The following is a 20,107-nucleotide window of genomic DNA, read 5'->3' as shown; positions in this document are numbered from 1 at the left end:
CAGGTATTTTGAGTACTTCCATCATTGTTCTTACAAGTTCAAAATAGCCTACATCAGGGATTCAAATGAAATCATTTTGATACTAAACGATAGATGATAGGAGTAATTCCAGATTGCCTTTGTATTCTCCTGTAATTTGATATACTGAGAACCAATCATAACTGGAACCTGAATCAAATTTAACTTCTTGCAGTGTAAAAATTAAAGATGCTTATTTTTAAGTTCACAATTTAATAATCCCAGTGGGAAAGTTTTGTCCGTGATGCATTACCTCAAAGAAAGTGCAACCTTGTGATTTACAAAACGATGTCATCCTTAAAGATTGTCTTTATTGTAAAAAGTTTATTTTGGTTTTATGCACCCACAATATATTAGAAAAGGTTCTATCTGCTAAGATAACTTCACACAATTCCTTTCAAATGGTTCCAGTCTCTGGAATATTTTACCAGTTTGACATGGAAGTAGCTATTCTCCCCGTCATCACTGAAGGAGTTTCACATGAGTCTGTCCATCTCTGGGAATGCATTATTCTATTTCGGGCTACTTCCTGTTGCTGTCATGTTGACTGCAATTGTTTTAGCAGATGATTTAGAGAGCTTTCACCTCTCCCAATCAACCATGTACCCATATGTTTTACTAGATCACATATTTTGTGCCACAGTAGTACCAAATAATTAAAAAAGCTTATTTTCCATACAAATCGGGATTCGATCTTGAATCATTGCTTTAAAAAGCTTAAAATTAATTATTCCAACTTTCTACTTAAGGATAAAATCACATCCTACGTGGTTGAAAACTTTGTCGAGTATTTTCAAGGATGGAAAGAGCGGGCCTGATTCTCCCAAAACATTCCCTAAATTTAAGGGGAAAATGGTGTAATTCACGCCTTTTTTTCAGTGGGAGTTCAGACTCGAATCTCCCACACTCTGTGCAATGCAGAGATCACAGTTGTGAATATCATTAAAAGCTCGGGGTTGGGGGTGGGGGGGCCTATTCATACTAGAGTCTGGCAGTTCTGGAACTCTGCCCATGCACAGTGGTCCCGATCTGTCAGCCTGCAGTTTGCTGGCCAGCTTGATCACTGGCCACCCTGCGGTGCTGCTCATCCAGGTGCCCCCCACAGCCCGATCACGCCCCCCCCCCCCCCGGCCATTCCCAGGTCAGCCCCAACCTTCCTCCTGTCCAGGAAAGCCTTGATCTCCAGCGCACCCTGCCCCCCCAGGATTGATGATTCTCCTCCATGCTGCCAGACCATCTCCCTGATCACTGGTCTCCCTTCAGCCCTGAACAATCCCAATGGCAGAGTGGCAGCGGGACTCCCCACCCCCACTGATCACCCCTAAGCCCCGCCCCTTAGGCTCTGCCCCTACGCCCTGCTCCCTTGGTACTACCCAATGTCCAGTTGGTAGTGCCAAGGTGCTCCCTGGGGATGGGCACTTCCCCCTTGGCTGTGCCATAGGGTACAGGCTGGCACTGCCAGGGTGCTGATGCCCAGGGGGCACCATCCCCTGCCACCCGACCCCCCCCCCCCCAGGGGGGGCCCCAATTGCCCCCCCTTTATTCCAGTGGGGTCTCCCACTTGTTCCCTGAAATTGGGGAGCCACTCTAAATCGCAGAATGAAATTGTACTGTCGGGGTCGGAGATGCTATCAGGCTTTGAGAATTCAGTCCTGGGCCCAATAATGACACTTGAATTACATTAAAATAAGATTAAAATAACCTGCCTACTGTTCCCGCCAGTTTCCAGCATGGCCCTGACCGTGCCGGATATCCGGAGCTGGGAGACATGTACGTGTCGGGAATGCATGCGCGAATCCCACAAATCGGCTCACACATGATTCTCCCAGCCCAACGCGCTAAAAAATTAGCGTGTCAGGATAGGAGAATCGCCCCCGTGGTTTGCACATGTACATTCAGACAAACAACAAAAGATTCATTCAAGGACCTCTTGCCCATACAGATTACAAATTGAAACTAAAAGCAGGAACACTCCAATGACATCACTATCAAATCATGTAATCAGCTCTTAAAGCAACCATGCAACCATTTAAATATATAACAATTTCTCTGCATGATGTAGACCAGGAGATTTTTCTGAATACATGTGCTGTTAGCAGGAAATAAACTGTCAGGCATTTTCTGTAAAATGGCTAAAATGTACATTGCACTTCTTGTATAGTAATGAACATTCTACAATGGACATTTCAATTGTTATTGTTTGACATTGTCTGAGATTTTAAAGTCCTTCTATAACATATGTTTCTATTGAAAATCCTTTAAACTCAGTTTGTTTGCACTACTGCATGATTCAGTTCCTTTCATAGAAAAATTGGCTTTGAGTTTAGGTTAAATAGACTGTATTCGATAACAGCAAGTGATTTTCAATCAAATCACCCGCAAAGACGTCCAAAACTAAACCAAAATATATGTCCTGAAATGAACATTTAATAATGATTCAAATATCTGCACAGTTCCAGCAATGTTGCTGCTTCAAAATCTTCCTAAGGAAATGCTTGTTTACACAGGATGATACAGACAACAAAAGACCACAGATGAATACTGTAAGAACCACTATGCCACTTCATAAGGGCTTGTTTGAAGCTATAAAAAGATCCTCACAAATATATTTTTCAAGTGGCATACATCCCAACTCAGAAATCATCTGCTATGTTATTGTTGATAAAAGATCACAATGACGCTATTGAAAAAAAAAGAGCTGAATTGTAAACTTTAACCTTGAATTTAACCAACAAAATATGTAAGTGACTGTTCCACTATTTTGAGAGACCTTTGTTGCAAATAGATACCATTTGGTTTTCCGTAAGGGTACCGACTCAATCCCATCTCCTTGCTCATTTCAATGCCTTCTGCACATGTCTGCATGTCTTTACCCAAGCCCTTCTTAAATATCACAATTGGGTTTCACTAGCCACTCATGGTTAATTGTGCCATGTACATGTTTATTGGAACATGAAAATCCTTTACATAGAGTTATTGACACCTGCCTTATTCAAAAAGTTATTTCACCCAGCTAAAGGATCAGTCCATAATATTTACAGCATCTGCTCCCACAATGTTAGCAATTATAACTTCAAGCAATATTTTGAACATTTTTAAACTTTAACCCACGATATTTATTCTAGAAAGTACCTCGAACCAGTGGAACAATGACTAACTACTTGTAAATTCAAATAAGGTTTGGCATTTTACAATCTTCGTTATATAAAGCAAAACAACATCATCGTCAGAAGATCCACCACATGCAAATTTTGTTAAAAGCATTTTTCCATTTCTGGAGCTCAATTTCCCATTATTGGACAAACATTTCCATCTCCACTCATGTCAGTTTTTCAAAAATTAATTTGAAAAACAATTTTACTGTGAAGGCTTTTATTTTCAATCCATGGCTCCCTACGATGTAGAATTATGACTAGGAATTTTAAAAATACTTAACTGAAGTGCATTAACAGGAATATAGTAAATGAGGTTAACTCTATGTAAACTCGTCATGTGGAAATTTACACCACAGTTTGGGCATTTCCTGGAAAATAAATCAACAGCTGAACTATACTTAGCCAAGAGAAAGGTTCATACTTTTCTAATGGTGACAAATAGTCTCTGTGCATATGCTTTTAAAGAGTTCTAAGACAAGTACATTTAACACTACAATTAATTTCTTATACTTGTTTCTTGACTGAATAACTTTCCTATGACCGAGATTGTTAGAACTACAAAATGAAGATAGTAAAATCGGGTACATACCAGTAATGTGAAATACACACATAAAAATTTCTTCCACTTGAACTCAGAAAAGAACAGCAGGCTTGATTTTCCTTTTATATACTTCAAAAGTTGGAAGCGGAAATGTAATTTCAAATTTCCTTCCTCCAATCCAATACTTGTGAACCTTGGCAATAACTTTACTGTGTACAGTGGCAGGAAAATGCTGCTGTAAAAGTGTTGCCATCTCCCAGCTTTTGTTACCCTTGTTGCAGCAGCACCATCATCCCAGCCCTCCTCCCCACCGCCAAATATCTCAGGAAGACAGTAACTGGAAAGTTAGTCATGGACCTAAAACACCCAGTGTGGAATGTTCTATGTTGAAAATTACATCGCATTGTAAAACTGCTGCACAGTCAACTCATACTGTAGCTCCAAAGTGCTGCCAGAAAAACCACCAAATAAAATTCATGCACACATCATAATCTCAATCAATGCAGTCTAACAAAACGCAGCAGATGCCAATGCAAATAGGTTTTAAAATAAATTCAAACAGCTATGCACATGTAGTTCAAATGGGAACATCATATGAAACTCTGCATGAACATATAGGCAATAGCCATTTCAGGATTCAAAGACTACAGCTTACAAATTACTGCATGCATTGGTTATTGTGGCAGGAGAGGGGGCACATCACCACCCATCCAAATGATGGGGTTTTAAAATGATATCTGTTTTTACAAGAGATTAATCATTTGAGGAAATGAGGGTTTGTCAAATGGGAGTTTTTGTTCCTTCTGAACTGTTTAGGGGTGAACGCTGTACTAGATTGTTTTTCACCTTTGCATGATTCGGATGACCTGACCATGGTGGAAAATGAGTGCGTTGGCAAAGAGATGGCGTGAGGTATGGTGGAGCATGGGGAAATCTTGGAAGGCATGAAGTGCATGGGAGGGCCATGGGGGCAGCATTGCAGGTGAGGACCGAAGGGCTGAAGTGTGTTCCCGTGTCCCTGGATTGGAACCTGTTTCTTATTTTTATGTTGTTTAGATCAGGGTGCCCTTTTCTGATCTCGAGGGCAATATTGCTGGTCGGGTGGGCTCATTCAGAGTGATCCAGTAAGACCCCTCCTCCAAGATTATTTTTGACCAAGTGTCAAAACATATGCATGGAGCAAGCGGGTTACTGCTTTTCCTATCGGAGTTGACACTTAGTCAAAAAATGGGAAAGTTCCTCCCTTATCATTTACTTCAATGGCTGTCACAAGTCTAACAGACCATTGTCATTTTGATTATAAGCAACTTTCTTGACAACAAGAACCATTACAGCCGAGGCCAATTCTGTTTCACACATGTGGAGTCAATCTGAGGTCCCTTTGCCACCAGGAGTCACAGAGTGGATGCTGAGGAGCAATTGCTTTTATTTTAAATTTCACAAGAATTAATTCTGTTCCAGTTGCAGCACTTTACATAACCATACAATCATTACATTGCAGAAGGAGGACATTCAGTCCATTGAATCTGCATCCACTCTTTGAAAGAGCATCTTATCCAGCTCCAACCCCCCTCCCAACCTCACCCTATCCCTGTATCCACACATATTTACCATGGCTAATCCACCTGTAAGATATGGGCTTTGTTCTGTTAGCGATATCTGAAGACACTTGTCACTTGTCAAGCTTTGTGACGACTGTGTCCTGAAATGCTGCTGACAGTTGGGTTGTAAAAAGTGGATACTTGTCTGAAATGACAGCTTTGTTGACTGCATTAAGGTTAATGTAGAGTTTAAGGTTGCTATTTCTGCATTGTGCAATGACTGAATTCGATATCCATGCTGATAAGTCTACCCTCTCAATGATACTGTCTGCTTCCAGTCAGTTCAGCTCTTGCGACTCTTTGAGACAGATTGCAACTGGCAACCACCCCAAATTTTGCAAAACTGGTGAAATTGATGTGTCAATGTGAGGAACGTGACCACAGAATCCTTACAATGCACAAGGAGGCCATTCAGCCTACACCGTCTCTCCAGCAGACCATCTTACCTAGGCCCAACTCCCTCCTGATCCCCATAACCCCACAAAATTTACCATATCTAATCCATCTAACCCACACATTTTTGGACACAAGGTGGGTGGGGGGGGGTGCAATTTGGCATGGCCAATCAACCTAACCTGCACATCTTTGGATTGTGGGAGGAAACCGGAGCACCTGGACGAAACCCAAGCAGACACAAGGAGATTGCACACTCCAAATGGACAGTCACCCAAAGCTGGAATTGAACGCAGGTCCCTGGTGCTGTGAGGCAGCAGGGCTAAACACTGTGCCACCATGGGAGCAGAATACACTTCATTGTAGTAAAGAATGCACACGGTGGGTCGTGCGTGGGCTGCTCTTGGAGGTTCCTGGAGTGGCCTAGTACTTCGTGTCGGTGTGTGTGCTTGATCATGGACCGGTAGACGGGCGCCGCAACAGATCAGTGACTAGCACTGCTAGCTGTGCAGATACATGGATTTGGGCCTGTGTCTGTGGGAGTTTGTGCATTCTCCCTGTGGATGCGTGGGTTTCCTCCGGGCGCTCCGGTTTCCTCCCACACCCCAAAGATGTGCTCTTAGGCTGATTGGTTTTACCAAATTGACACTATTCTCCCCTGAATCTGGCTAAGTCAGGGGTTCTATTTGTAGACACGCAGGGTAGAATAGGTGTAGGGTGATGCGGCGGCGCGGGCTTGTTGGGCTGAAGGGCCTGTTTCCCGTGCTGGGTTGTTCTTTGTTCTCCTAAGGGTTTGGATGGCAAATCTGAAATATTAACTCAAATTAGCACATAAATAACTAAAATTAATCTGAAAAACTCTCTTCTAAATAACATACCCATCCTTACTATTTATTTTCTCTACACGTAATTACAGAATGTTTAATCCAGTCACCATTATCTGAAATGCTTAGCTAACTTCAGAATTTTTTAATAAAGGAACCTGGAATTTCATTGTGAAGGTAAATGTGCAGCTGTTTCTTTCTTTCATCCACTATTCAAATGAGGATTCAAATAACTAAACCATTATTCAAATAATTATTGCAAACAAACATCCTTATTAAATTTGACAAATTCATAAATATAAAATTAGCAATAAAACAAGATGTTACCACAAAAATATTTCTTATGACTTGTATTTACACTTTAGTTAAAGTTTCAATTGCAATTGTTCTTTAATTTTTTAAAATAGTTTTGTGTCCATATTCATTATGATGTGTGAAATGTTTCATTTTCACTAAGGGAAATAGAAGCTCCAGCCAAGTATTTGATTTTCAACTGATGTTGTTTTCTAATGAGTTCATGAATTCCCGAGCAAGAACATTCCAGAAACTCGAGTGCCTGAATTTTTTCAGATGGCAGTGTCTCACTTCCTTTCCCCACCAACTCCGAGTGCCTCCCAGCCACTTCATACTCAAACCAGCATTCACTGATTGCAGGAGAGTTAAGGGAGGAGGGTGTCCGATTTCAGAAGGAAGCCTCACGCTTCCCACACACATGGTCATTCCTCCTGCCAACCTAAAAATTGAGCTGGTCAGCAAACCTTAAATGGCCAATAATTGGCCCTCAAATGGTGCAAGGGCAGGCTTCCCATCCAAGGCCTCACTCACCCAGCATAAAATTGCTGCATAGTTGGGGAGGCGAGAACACGAAGGGAATCATTTTCACACTCTCCTCTTGCCTAAAACTACACAAGGCAGTAGGGTGTGGAGTTCTGGCCAAGAGATTTGATGGTTTGCTTTTGTCTCCTAAGGACTGCTCATTTTCCACTCATTGTCTGATTTGCCTCTCAATACCCACTGACTCAAGCCCTGGCCACAACATTGATGCCCAGTTCTTACTTTGCATCCTGCTTTAGCAAGAGTCCAAGTCACTCTTGCCCCACTCTACATGGCCAAGTGGCCACAACTTTGGCCACTCTATTGCATGCTGAGCTCTCATCACAGCTGCAGGCCTAGTCCCTATCTTTACTCCAAGGCTTGACACTCAAACTGGTCAATGGGAATTACTTGTCAGTAATCTTAGCACACAGCCAAACATTAGGTACCCTTTCCTAGGGCAGTGTACCTTTGCCAATTCTCTAAGGGGATATAGCTAATTGCCCAGTTGGGCAATGCTGCAGGCACACCATGGCAATTATTGATTTTAGAAATCAGTATGTCAAGGATTGGGAAGGTTCATCTTCCAGCCTCAGAATGTTCCTGGAAATCTAGCTTCATTTTCAAATGATCTATCTTCTTCCTTCACTAATGGATCAGTGATGTTGGGTGTCTCTTTAATATGGCACCTGGATAGGATGGCATGCCATTAGGCCTGTCCTACCATGGAATATGGCGCAAGACACCCGAGTCCATAATTAATAAGGTCTGGGCCGGAAGATTTGGCATGTTTCCCAATGGCCGCTGCAGCGGGAAACATTTCAGGTCCTCAACCTTACCGTGGGGCTTAATCCTCAGATGGGAGAATTCTGCCGTTTATTTAACTTCCCATACATGATGTGAATGTAATCTTTATTTTCTATTATTTTACTTCCTGCTCTTCAGTCTGCACGACTCAATACAGATTCAATTCAGTTGTATGATTGGGGCGGCCCAGTAGCACAGTGGTTAGCACTGCTGCTTCACAGTGCCAGGGTTTGATTCCCCGCTTGGGTCACTAACTATGTGGAGTTTGTACATTCTCCACATATCTGTGTGGGTGTACTCCGGATGTTCCGGTTTCCCCCCACATTCTGAAAGATGCGCTGGTTAGGTGACCTGGACAGGCGCTGGAGTGTGACAACAAGGGGAATTTGACAGTAACTTCATTGCAGTGTTAACGTAAACCTTATTTGTGACTAATAAATAAACTTTAAACTTTACTTTAATGTGGATGTATCAATCTGATTGGTTGAAGAGCCTCACTGTTGCTTGCCCTGTCTATAGACACAGTAAATGCACAATACTGAAACAGGCAGTGGATTAGTAATCACCTCTGCTGACTAGCTCTCGAATAGTCTGTGGGCAGTTATACACAAGGGAGACAGCAAAAGCTGTTCCTTCATCATTGAGAGCAAAATCTGAGCTACTTATTCTGAAATGAAAATTAATATAAATATGAAAGATTTATATAGAGCTCCACTCTTTAAAAATCATTTAACATTTGCAGAAAGATGTTTGAGTTATGAATTTTCAACTTACTTCACAGAAAACAAAGCCAAGAATCTGCTGAAGAGCAGAACCGCAGACACAAATTTGACCAAATATGACACAGCAGTCTGCCTGAGTCAATGATTAAATCTTCTTTTCCTGTACTACTTATGCTCAAAATTGAATCAAAATAAATACACACCGAGACATTTTCCAAAAGATAAAAACTCCTCAATCTCTTCCGCAAACTGATAAAATATTTCACTGCTCATCTTGCCTGGATTTTCATCTGTCTGCAAAACATCCAGAAGTTCACATCTCCCTGCCCCTCTTTTCAGGACTACACAGAGCAACAGTCTGTGACTGACTGAGTCTGGTGGCTTTCTAAGTAGTAATGAGCTCAGGCTAAACAAGAAAATAAAAGAGCTACTTTGTGGTGGGGTGCTGAGCCATTAATGTGCGGCACTTTTTAAACGAGCGGTCATCAGACAGGTCATGCGTAATATTATAAAGAGTGCTAGTCAGGCCCAAAAATAACTAAGAATCAATTTGCTGTGCTTGGAAGAAGCCAATTCACAAATAAAATTTCAATGAAGTCTGAACATTTGTAGCTAACAAAACTCTGGCCAATAAATAAAATCAAGACCATGTCCCTAACTGAATTTGTTTTTTTTAAAAATTGATTAATGTGAGAGTGAGAGGGGTGAGATATAAAAGGGTCCAGAGGGGTGTTTTTTCACACACAGGGTGGTGAGTGTCTGGAACAAGCTGCCAGAGGTAGTAGTGGAGGTGGGTACAATTTTGTCTTTTAAAAAGTGTTTAGATGGTTACGTGGGTGAGATGGGTGTAGAGGGATATGGGCCAAACGTGTGCACTGTGGACTAGCTTAGCGGTTAAAAAAGGGGCAGAATGGACAAGGTGGGCTGAAGATCCTGTTTCCATGTTGTAAACCTCTATGACTCTATAGAGCTCTTGATTTCAACTTTCTCCCCCAGTTGACAGAAAATGTGCTTTATAATTCCAGTCTGTTACTCCTACAGTTTCTGAGCAATTAGACCATTCCATTAAGTATTTGATAGATCATCACAATGACAATCTTGATTTTTATTTACCTCCCCTCAACTCCAACCTCCAATTTTTCTCAATTTCTGTCTTTAGAATCACAAATCTGATTTGCTAAAATAGACATTGATGCATTGGATAGGCGAGATTTCACAACTTTGTTAACATAAGTAAACTTTGGTCCAATTCAGCAATAAAAATGTTAAAGTTTATTGCACAAAACCATATGATCCACTTATAGCTACCACTCAGATTTGGTTTTCTGTAAGGTTAACATCTGGACTTCCCTGTAATAACTGCATTAACTAAGGATGAACAATCAGTGAATATATATGGTTAAATTTATTAATGTGTTTAACTATTTCTAACATACAGTGAAGTAAAAATGTTACCATATAAGTGTTTGCTTTGATGAACTTTATTAGGATATGCTTAAATTATTCATCAAGTTAAGCCTCTTTCCAGCCATTTAGAATACAGATATTAGAATGTATGATAATCCCATAGAATATTCACTTACTTTCTGTTGCGTTTAATGTTTGGGTGCAGTGAGGCTCTGGAGGAAATCTGGGTGTAGCTTCTCACTCATAAAATCAAAGCAGAAACTGACAAAAGTTTTGAGATAATTTCTGTGTGCATGCAATCCAAGAAATTCCAGGGCACATATTTCAGTTACTTTGGGCCTCAGTGTTGTTGTATCTGGTGCCATTGAATGATTGTAGTATCAAAACTAAATTAGAAGTATATAATTCTTCCAATATGTTTCCATTACACTTTTACGCTCAATTTCTTTTGGTGGGAAGGGTTGAGTGTTAACTCCTGTCTGTTTCATTCAAGACTGGCCTGCAATCAAAAATGGCAATGCACTAGGAATGTGTCTCAAACTGCAATAGCCTCATGTAGTTCAACATAATAAAAAGACTTCAGCAGGGTCAATAGTGAAAGATTATTTCTGTTGCTTGGCTGACCTATAACAGGAGGGCACAGACTGAGGAGTATAATAACTAAAAGAACATTGGGGAAGTTCCAACATTTTTTTGCCATACAGAGAGTATGGACATGGATTGCTCTAATATAAATGAATTTTGGGATAGAGACTAAATATTATTAAGAATTTGAAAAGGGAGAAGATTGCAACATATGGGGAAAGAGAGGAAAATGGAATTACATTAGATAGAAACAGATCCAGTACCAGTACTGACAATGATGGACAGAATGTCCTCCTTTCATCCGGTGATTTCTGCAATTCAATGATTATGGAAGAAGATATACAAAAATGAGAGGTGATCCTTTTTTTATTCATTCATGGGACGTGGGCATCGCTGGTTGGCCTGCCTTTATTGCCCATCCCTTGTTGCCAGAGGGCAGTTGAGAGTCAACCACATTGTTGTGGCTCTGGAGTTACATGTAGGCCAGACCAGGTAAGCACGGCAGATTTCCTTCCTTAATGGACAATATTGAATCAGATAGGTTTTTCCAACAATAGTTTCTTGGTCATCAGTAGATACTTAATTCCAGTTATGTTTCATTGAATCCAAATTCTACCATCTGGTCTTAGTGGGATTCGAAACCGAGTCCCCAGAGTATTGGCAGAGTTTCTGGATTAATAATCTAGTAATAACAACACTAGGCCATCACCTCTCGTAATTACTGACACAAAGAACAAAGAAAATTACAGCACAGGAACAGGCCCTTTGGCCCTCCAAGCCTGCACCAACTATGCTGCCCAACTGAACTAAAACCCCCTACCCTTCCAGGAACCATATCCTTCCATTCCCATCCTACTCATGTATTTGTCCTGACACCCCTTAAAAGTCACTGTTGTATCTGCTTCCACTACCTCCCCCGGCAGCAAGTTCCAGGCACCCACCACTGTGTGTAAAAATCTGCCTCGTACATCTCCGTTAAACCTTGCCCCTCACACCTTAAACCTATGCCCTCTTGTAACTGACTCTTCCCCTCTGGGAGAAAGCTTCTGAGTATCCACTCTGTCCATGCCCCTCATAATCTTATAGGCTTCTATCAGGTCGCCCCTCAACCTCCGTCATTCCAGCAAGAACAAACCAAGTTTCTCCAACTTCTCCTCATAGCTAATGCCCTCCATGCCAGGCAACATCCTGGTAAATCTTTTCTGTACCCTCTCCAAAGCCTCCATATCCTTCTGGTAGTGTGGCAACCAGAATTGAACACTATATTCCAAGTGTGGTCTAACTAAGGTTCTATAAAGCTGCAACACGATTTGCCAATTTTTAAAGTCAGTGCCCTGGCCGATGAAGGCAAGCATGCTGTATGCCTTGACTACATTCTCCACCTGCATTGCCACTTTCAGTGACCTGTGTACCTGTACATCCAGATCCCTCTGCCTATCAGTGCTCTGAAGGGCTCTGCCATTTACTATACCTTTCCTATCTGTATTAGAGCTTCCAAAATGCATTACCTCACATTTGTCTGGATTAAACTCCACCTGTCATTCCTCCGCCCAAGTCTCCCACTGATCCATATCCTGCTGTATCCTCTGATGGTCCTCATCGCTATCTGCAAATCCACCAACGTTTGTGTCATCCGCAAGCTTACCAATCAAAATTCATCAGGTGAGTGTCACCTGATGAAGGAGCAGTGCTTTGAAAGCTCATGCTACCAAATAAATATGTTGGACTTTTAACCTGGTGCTGTGAGACTTCTTACTGCTTAAAGATAAGGGGTGGAATTCTCCAGCTGCGCTGGTCTAAAAGCTGGAAATTCCCACCTGACCGTCAATGGCATTTCACATTCTCCACAACCTGTCCGCTAAAATTCCAGCTGCTGGTGGGATGGGAAAATTCCGGTCAAGAGGTGTCCTATGTGGGGGATGAGAAGTAATTTCTTCTCTCAGAGGGTCATTCGGCTTTCGAATTCTCTTCTCCAGTGAACAGTGGAATTGAGTATATTCAAGACTGAGTTAGACACATTTTTGATTGACAAGAGGGTTCAGGGTTATGGGGGGCAGGCAGGAAATTGGAATGAAGGCAGCATGGTCTTACTGAATGGTGGAGCAGATTCGAGGGGCTGAATGGCCTACTCCTGCTTCTATTTCTTATGAACTTTCAATCCTGCATGACTCAGCTCAACACTGACATTTCTAAAACTGTTTTTGTCCCATGTCAAGATAATTATTTTAACTTGGAGACAATAACTACGTTTTGCTTTGGATTGATTAGTGTTCTGCAAATCCTTGACACCCACATAATGTTAATGGGCAAGTCAATTAGTTAAGACAGGGAGGCGGACAGGCTGCTATTCCTACTTGCTGCTCAAGCCTCCACCTGTATATTTGTTTATTCTCTCTGAGCAAGAAGAGAGTGCAAAGGGACAGAATCCTCCTTTACCAAATAAAAGTTAACAATTTTTATTTTAGTGGATGTACGGGTCCCTGATAACCAAGCTGGTGTGAAAATTACAGTCAATTCAATGATGGATTCAAATGCTAAAAAAGCACATTGCAGCTCCTTCACATTAAAAAAAACTACCCCGAGTGTCCTAGTCGTCTAGTCTCTTCCAACAACGCTCTCTGTTACTTCCTGTGAATTGTCCAGAAGAGCCTCCTCCTTTGTTCACTCTCCACTTCACATTTTCAACAACCCGAACCAGATGTTGATCATGGATACAAGCCCACATGCTGCTACTCTTCTGGCACAGTACGGCTTTGTCAACTATTCTCCTTCAGCCAACACAAAGGTATTAAGAAAACTTTTAAATGCCCTGTGTTAACATGCACAGCACATTTTAAATGGAAAAATACTAGATGGTTTTATTTTTTAAGAAGATGATGGCCACAAAAAGATGGCATACAATCCATACAGATTTGACTACTGTATTTCCAGTTGGCATTGAACTGAAGTGTTATATTTACCAACTTTCCATGGTTATGTCTGAGAGTTAAAGCTGGATCTCATTAATTGTAGCCTCTGCCACTTCAAATTGTTTCATTTTTAAAGAACAGTCTAGAGTTTTATTCTGCCCATAGAAAGCACAGCAACCACAAATCAGAGTTCTGGTACAAGAAAACTTTAAGCTCGAGGATTACAGTTCGGGGGAAACAATGCATTACCAGCGGAATTTTATCATGTTTGCACCAAGTGCTACCTGAGACGAGGAAACCAACGTGCAGCTCAGCAGCCACATAGATGGCATTTCTTGCCAGATAATCTAGCAGTCGGTGCAAAAAGAGGGGTGTGGCCCATCCTATCATGCTAACAGGTTGGGGCTTGAAAAAGCTGGCAATGTCCAGAATCCTGAGATCTCTGACAACAAAAAGGAGACACACTCACACATACCTCTGGCACTGCCAGGGCAGGTATCAGGGCTTAAAGACCCCATTGTGGAGAAAGCTGGACTTGAGAGATTTTGGTCTGAAACACATCCCCATCCCCCTCACACCTCTCCCCACTATCTACATAATCTGGCCTGGTTAATATCAGGGCCTTAAACATCAATGTATTTTGTATATATTGCCTAATTGGCGGAATGGATTCAGATTGGAAACAATTGTCTCCTAGCAGCTCCATAGTGGGTAAATAACTTGGGTAATTTTAATTGTGCGTGCACCTTGTTTCCGCTGCTGTATCGAGTTAAGGCTAGAGAGAAAGAGACTCCAAAAACAAATTGATACAAGCACAGTACTCTGTTCAAATAAAAGTACAGTGCTTCTTTTCTGAGCTCTCCCCCAACACAGATAGATAACATGTTCAGCCAAACAAGCAGGAATTGTCTGAAGTGCTGCAGTGACTCACAGATCAGTTATGTGACCCTGACTCAGAAACGAAAAATGGATCTCGCTACAATAAAGAAAATCCTCACCACATTGCCTTCAGTCCTCAAATAATTTTAAAGATATATGTATGGCTTGTTTTTCTCACAGAAACACAGTGCCAAACGAGGCCATTCAGTCCTTTGAGCCTGCAGCGACAACAATCCCACCCAGGCCCTATCCCTGTAATACCACGTACTTAGCCCATTAATCTCCCTGATACTAAGGGGCAATTTAGCATGGCAAATCAATCTAACCCACACACCTTTGGAGTGTGGGAGGAAACCAGAGCACCTAGAGGAAACCCACACAGACACAAAGAGAATGTGCAAACTCCACACAGTCACCAGAGGCTGAACCTGGGTCCCTGGCGCTGTGAGGCAGAAGTGCTAACCACTGCTGATATCTTAATTAGTAATTGCACTGGATCATCCAGAGAATTCAGCTGTAGAAGGTACTAAATCATAAAATGTCAGGAAGCATAATGAGTATTCATATTTGAATCTTAAAGGTTATTGGGTTAATGGCTAATATATTTTAAAAATTACATCTCCATTCACTTCTCATCAATCTTTCCTACATAACTTCCTACATCCACATTGCTCATGAAGACTGCATATGAAACTTTGTCATGCTGTAGTTGTACCCTCCCCCCGGCAAGGGCACTAAGTTCTGAACCTCTCAGCTACTCAACTGCATTGCAGAGAAATATCCACATACCAGCAACATCTACTTCTCTGCTCCCTGAATGTGCAATACATTTCGTATTGTAACTATAAACAAAATTAAGGTGATATAAGATGGCATTTTGATTGACTATTATATATGTTTGCAGATCCTTGGGAGAATTTTGATTTTTTTTGAGTTAATATAAAACAGGTGATCGTGAATCAGCAGCCTATTTTAGATCTCTCTAATTTTTATTTCTATTGACTTCATCAAACAAACCAATTTTTAAAGGTTTTTAAAGGTATTTCTTACAATAGTTTGTCACATTAGTTAACATATTGCTTTTCTTTTTAGTTCCTTTAAAGAAATGTTCACTTACTAGAAATTCATCTGGTTTCATTTAATTAATTAATATTGAACTGTGGTGTTATTTTGAATGATTACTCGATAACTTGAATGATTGAGGGCGACATGTTGGCACAATGATAAGCACTGCTGTCTCACAGTGCCAAGGCCCTGGGTTCAAATTCCCAGCTTGGGTCACTGTCTGTGCAGAGTCTGCATGTTCTCCCCGTATCTGATTTCCTCCGGGTGCTCTGGTTTCCTCCCATAGTCTGAAAGATGTGCTGGTTAGGTGCATTGGCCATGCTAAATTCTCCCTCAGTGTGCCTGAACAGGTGCAGGAGTGTGGTGACTAGGAGATTTTCACAGTAACTTCATTGCATTGTTAATGTCAGCCTACTTAAGACACTAATAAATCAACTATAAACTATAATCTAGAACTGGCCAGAATGCAAACAGCCCAGTGTTCCATGCAGGACATGTAGCTAAATTAATTTAGTAATCATCAGAAGTTTTTTTATTACTTTGCTACATCATATATTGGTTTGGAATGTAGTCATGATGGGTTTAATTCTTTTTGATCAATTAAATAACAAAGATGGATTTTGGGAAGGTTTTTACATGGAGAGAGAAATGGAGGGACTACATAAAGAAAATTCCCAAGAATTAGGCCAAGATTCCAACATTAATTGTGGAGGTCAGGTTCGATAAAGCAAGTATTAGCAAAAATAAGAGTGTACAGAATTGGAGGTAGCCTTTTTACTTGGGTTGGCAATTGGTTAGGTGGTATGAGAGAAAGAAGGAACAAAGGGGAAATGTTGGCGTTCCCTTGAGATCCCTTCTGGGGCCTCAAACTTTTACCATAGTTATTAATGACTTGAAGATATAAAGATCTGTATATCCTAGTTAGCGCAGGATCCGAGGAATATTAGTAATTCAGATGGAAGCAGGAAGTTTCAAATGGACATAGATTAAATAAGTAAGCAAAATCATAGCAAATTGAGTCCAATGTGAGAAACTGTGAGGTGGTCAACTTCAGACCCAAGAAAGATAAATTGAAGTATTTTCTAAACAATGAGAAATTAGACAGTGTTGAGGAGCAATAAGATTAGGGAAACCAGGTGCACAAATGATTCAAAGTAGGTTGGTACAACAAGCAATCAGGAAGGCTCAGAGTGGTTGGAGATGGATTTTCACCTTAGAGACAGGAATCCGGACTCAAGAGATTTCCCAACTTTGCAATCCCAACTCTGGACTGGTCTATGTGCCAATGCAATTTTCATGGTGAGGAGTCAGGAATGGTCTAGAGCAAGACTTGTCACCTTGGCAGCAGCCCCCCAACAGAGATGGCCACCTTGGCATCAACCTGCCTCCAAGTTACAAGATCTGCCTCCATTTACTGAGATATTGGCCCAGTTCTGGAGATGTGTGTGATGCCCCATAACCTTTAGCACAATGCCCCCACTCAAACACATACACCTCTCAACCCCATAGCCCCTAGCCCCATCTCTCCCTTGTCAGCCCCTCTAAATCCCCCTATCCAACTCACCCAACATGCAATGTAAATAGAACTCATTACCCCTCTAATAACATTGGAAAGTTTCTTGGGAAGCTCATAAATCTGCTAAAATAAACAATCTCTTTTTCCCTTGACAACTGTCAATGACCTTTACTGAAAATAATTCATTAATGAGCATAGAGGTCAGCACAGCATTCATAGTGAAATTCCATTGAATGACTGTATAAACAACCCCTGCCGAGCTGAATACATTAGTAAATTTTGAAGTCAGCTGAACATTCATAATGAAATTCCATTGAACAATTGGGTCAACTATCCCTTCTGAGCTTTTGAAAATGGCTCATCCATCTGAAATGGCTAAACTGATGGCTGAGTTGTACTTCAAGAAAATATCAATACACGATACCTTATTTCACACCACCATCTCTGCATTTTGTGGTTGTAAAAATGCAGAATAGCATTTTATCCAGTGAATGATATACTCTAATGCATCTGAACGTTTTTCTGCTTTCTGAATGCTGTTCAGTTCCTTGACAGCTTCTGACGTCAAAATGACAATTGGGCGACTACATTATTTAATATTTACTTCATATTTTTCAACACAAAATCTTATCACTTTATTAAAAATGTGTATAAATTAGGATATAATATTTTATCATGAAATATTGAGTTGGCAACACCTTTTGAACTTACCTTTAATATGGATCCCAACTCAAACCACGGTTCATGTGCTACGATATGAGTCACATTGCCTTCCAAAACTGGCTGGACCCCATGAAAATTACAGAAGGTCTAAAATAGCCACCTCTGCAACGGTGCGAGCAATACCAGAAATAAGGCAGATTCAATTTAATGTGAATAATTATTAATAATTGTTAATAATTGCACTTTGGGAAAAAGAGAGATGATGGGCAGAATTTCCTGCCCATGTTCATCCCAAACCTGGAAAATCCCACTTGAGGTCAACGGACCTTTGCACCAGCCGCCCCTTCCTGGTGGAATCAGATTCCATACGATCTTTTAAAAGGCAATTGGTTATGCATTAAAAAAAATTGTTAAGTTATGGGAAAAATACAGACAAAAGGGACTTAACTGAAAAGTTCGTTCAAAGAGCCAGCACAGACACAGCAGGCCGAATGGCCTCCTTCCATGCCATAAGATTCTACGGCCAGAATCTTTCAGACATTGGGATCCCTGGTGACACTGCCTGCCCTGTAACAATTTCATGCTTGAACGAGCATCACTTGGCTGCAGGCAGGACTTCCACCCTTCACTTGGGAGGACGTCCTGCCCTAAAGAGCTGTAATTTTGGGCTACCCCCTACCCCATGTGGGAATTCCTCCTGCCAAACTAAAACTTGAGGTTGTGTTCAGAAAATTGATCAAGCCACGTGGAGCAGACTGCCTTCTGATCTTAAAAGCAATCAATTCCTCTGGTAGAGAAGCTGCGCTGAATTGCAGGAGATTGCTGTTGACTATTGCAGCAATTGTAAACCAGCAAAATGGAACATCAGGAAGACGCTGGGTTCTAGATTGACAGTCACAACATGGGAGATCCTGGCAATGTAGATGGACAGACACATTTCTGTATTAACAGATCACTAAATCTTCTACCCTCCCGGCAGTAACACCCCTTGCTGAATCCAAAAATATACTATACATTTCCAAAATCACCCTCCAGAGACCTTGTTATAATAGAACTTGTACCAAATTACAATATTTGTCATTTGCCTGCTCGGCCCTTTATGTAACATCAGTGCTGGGCCCCTCTTGCAGCTGAAAACTTTGGTAAGTGGCGGCCAAATACATACAATGAACGTGTCATCAAATTTTGAAAGCTGAACCTTACATCATGACAGCACCAGATCAGTGCTTCCAGTCCACGCTAGGGGAGCAAGGTGAGTGCCCTTCTCACCATGGTGTGCACAGGGACTATACCTGGTACAATGTATCCCATTAGGAGCACATCTAGCTTCCATGGCACTATCTCCAATGGCATTACAGATTCGTATCACACATTCAAGGCATTAGAAACATCAGCAATTATTCCAGTGCCTTGACAGAACCACAGGATCAAACAGCTATTGGCTTCTGGTGCTATCACTATTGCTTGGACCTGACTAGCTTCATCCAGCAGCCACTGACAGGTAAAGCAGAAGCTTCTTTAAATCCTGTCTGCTTCGTTATTTGTAAATACCACTGATGGGAGAGTTAATCTGCTCGATAGCGGAAGTACAAGCTGTCACAATTCAAATCCAATTTCATGAGTACCCAGAATAATAGGGACTAATAAGTAGGTTAAAACCAAACTTAATTAATAACATTACACTGCTACTAATTATTCTGCAATGTACTGAACAGCTTTAACCTGTCTACTTATTTTTCCAAGTGATCTATATTTTGGAATTATGCATAAATTAAAAAAAACGTCTCTTATCTATGCACCCCACTTTAAATTTCAGAAATACAAATGCAACATCTCATTTTCCATCCCTACTCTACTTCACAATGTATAATACATGATCTTCATTGGACCATTGGAAATATATTTAGTTTTAATCAACCTAAAGTATACCATAAAAAGGTAGGAATTCTCATTAAATGGTAGTCAAAAGTTGAATACATACGTTTCTGCTTTTTGCCTTCCAAATGTCGACATGTTTGTACAAAGTGGAAGTAAGACCTCATTTCCCCTTCAGAGATCCGGACAACATTAAAAGGCACAGCCCAGTTCCCACAACAATCACAGTCACAATATCGGTAAGTCATCGATTGCACTCAAAGCTTATGTCCTCCCTTAGTGTACCTGTTTGAGGGAAACAATTGCAATGCTACACGGTCATATGACTCCTTAC

The 20,107-nt window shown here is 41.1% G+C and overlaps 1 protein-coding gene across 10 annotated transcripts in view; it reads right to left on the bottom strand.

Annotated features, from left to right (window-relative positions):
• mcf2l2 (MCF.2 cell line derived transforming sequence-like 2) overlaps positions 1-20,107 on the bottom strand; it is a 313,022-nt gene that overhangs the window by 242,031 nt on the left and 50,884 nt on the right. For 8 of the 10 annotated variants that reach the window (XR_013886328.1, XM_080185713.1, XM_080185716.1 and 5 more), the window contains exon 1: positions 19,880-20,101. The exons of the other annotated variants lie outside the window; for them this stretch is intronic. Coding sequence is in view for 7 of the 8 variants with exons in the window: in XM_080185713.1 (XP_080041839.1) it covers positions 19,880-20,021 (142 nt within the window). In the remaining variant the exon portion in view is untranslated. Of the gene's footprint in view, positions 1-19,879; positions 20,102-20,107 lie in introns of those variants that run through there. 10 annotated transcript variants of the gene reach the window in all.

This window comes from Carcharhinus amblyrhynchos, chromosome 3 (assembly GCF_965287045.1).
Source record: "Carcharhinus amblyrhynchos chromosome 3, sCarAmb.v2.hapA, whole genome shotgun sequence".
Classification (NCBI taxonomy): Eukaryota; Metazoa; Chordata; class Chondrichthyes; order Carcharhiniformes; family Carcharhinidae; genus Carcharhinus; species Carcharhinus amblyrhynchos.
Note: the sequence above shows the minus strand (reverse complement) of the source record. Positions and strands in the feature narration are given on the sequence as shown.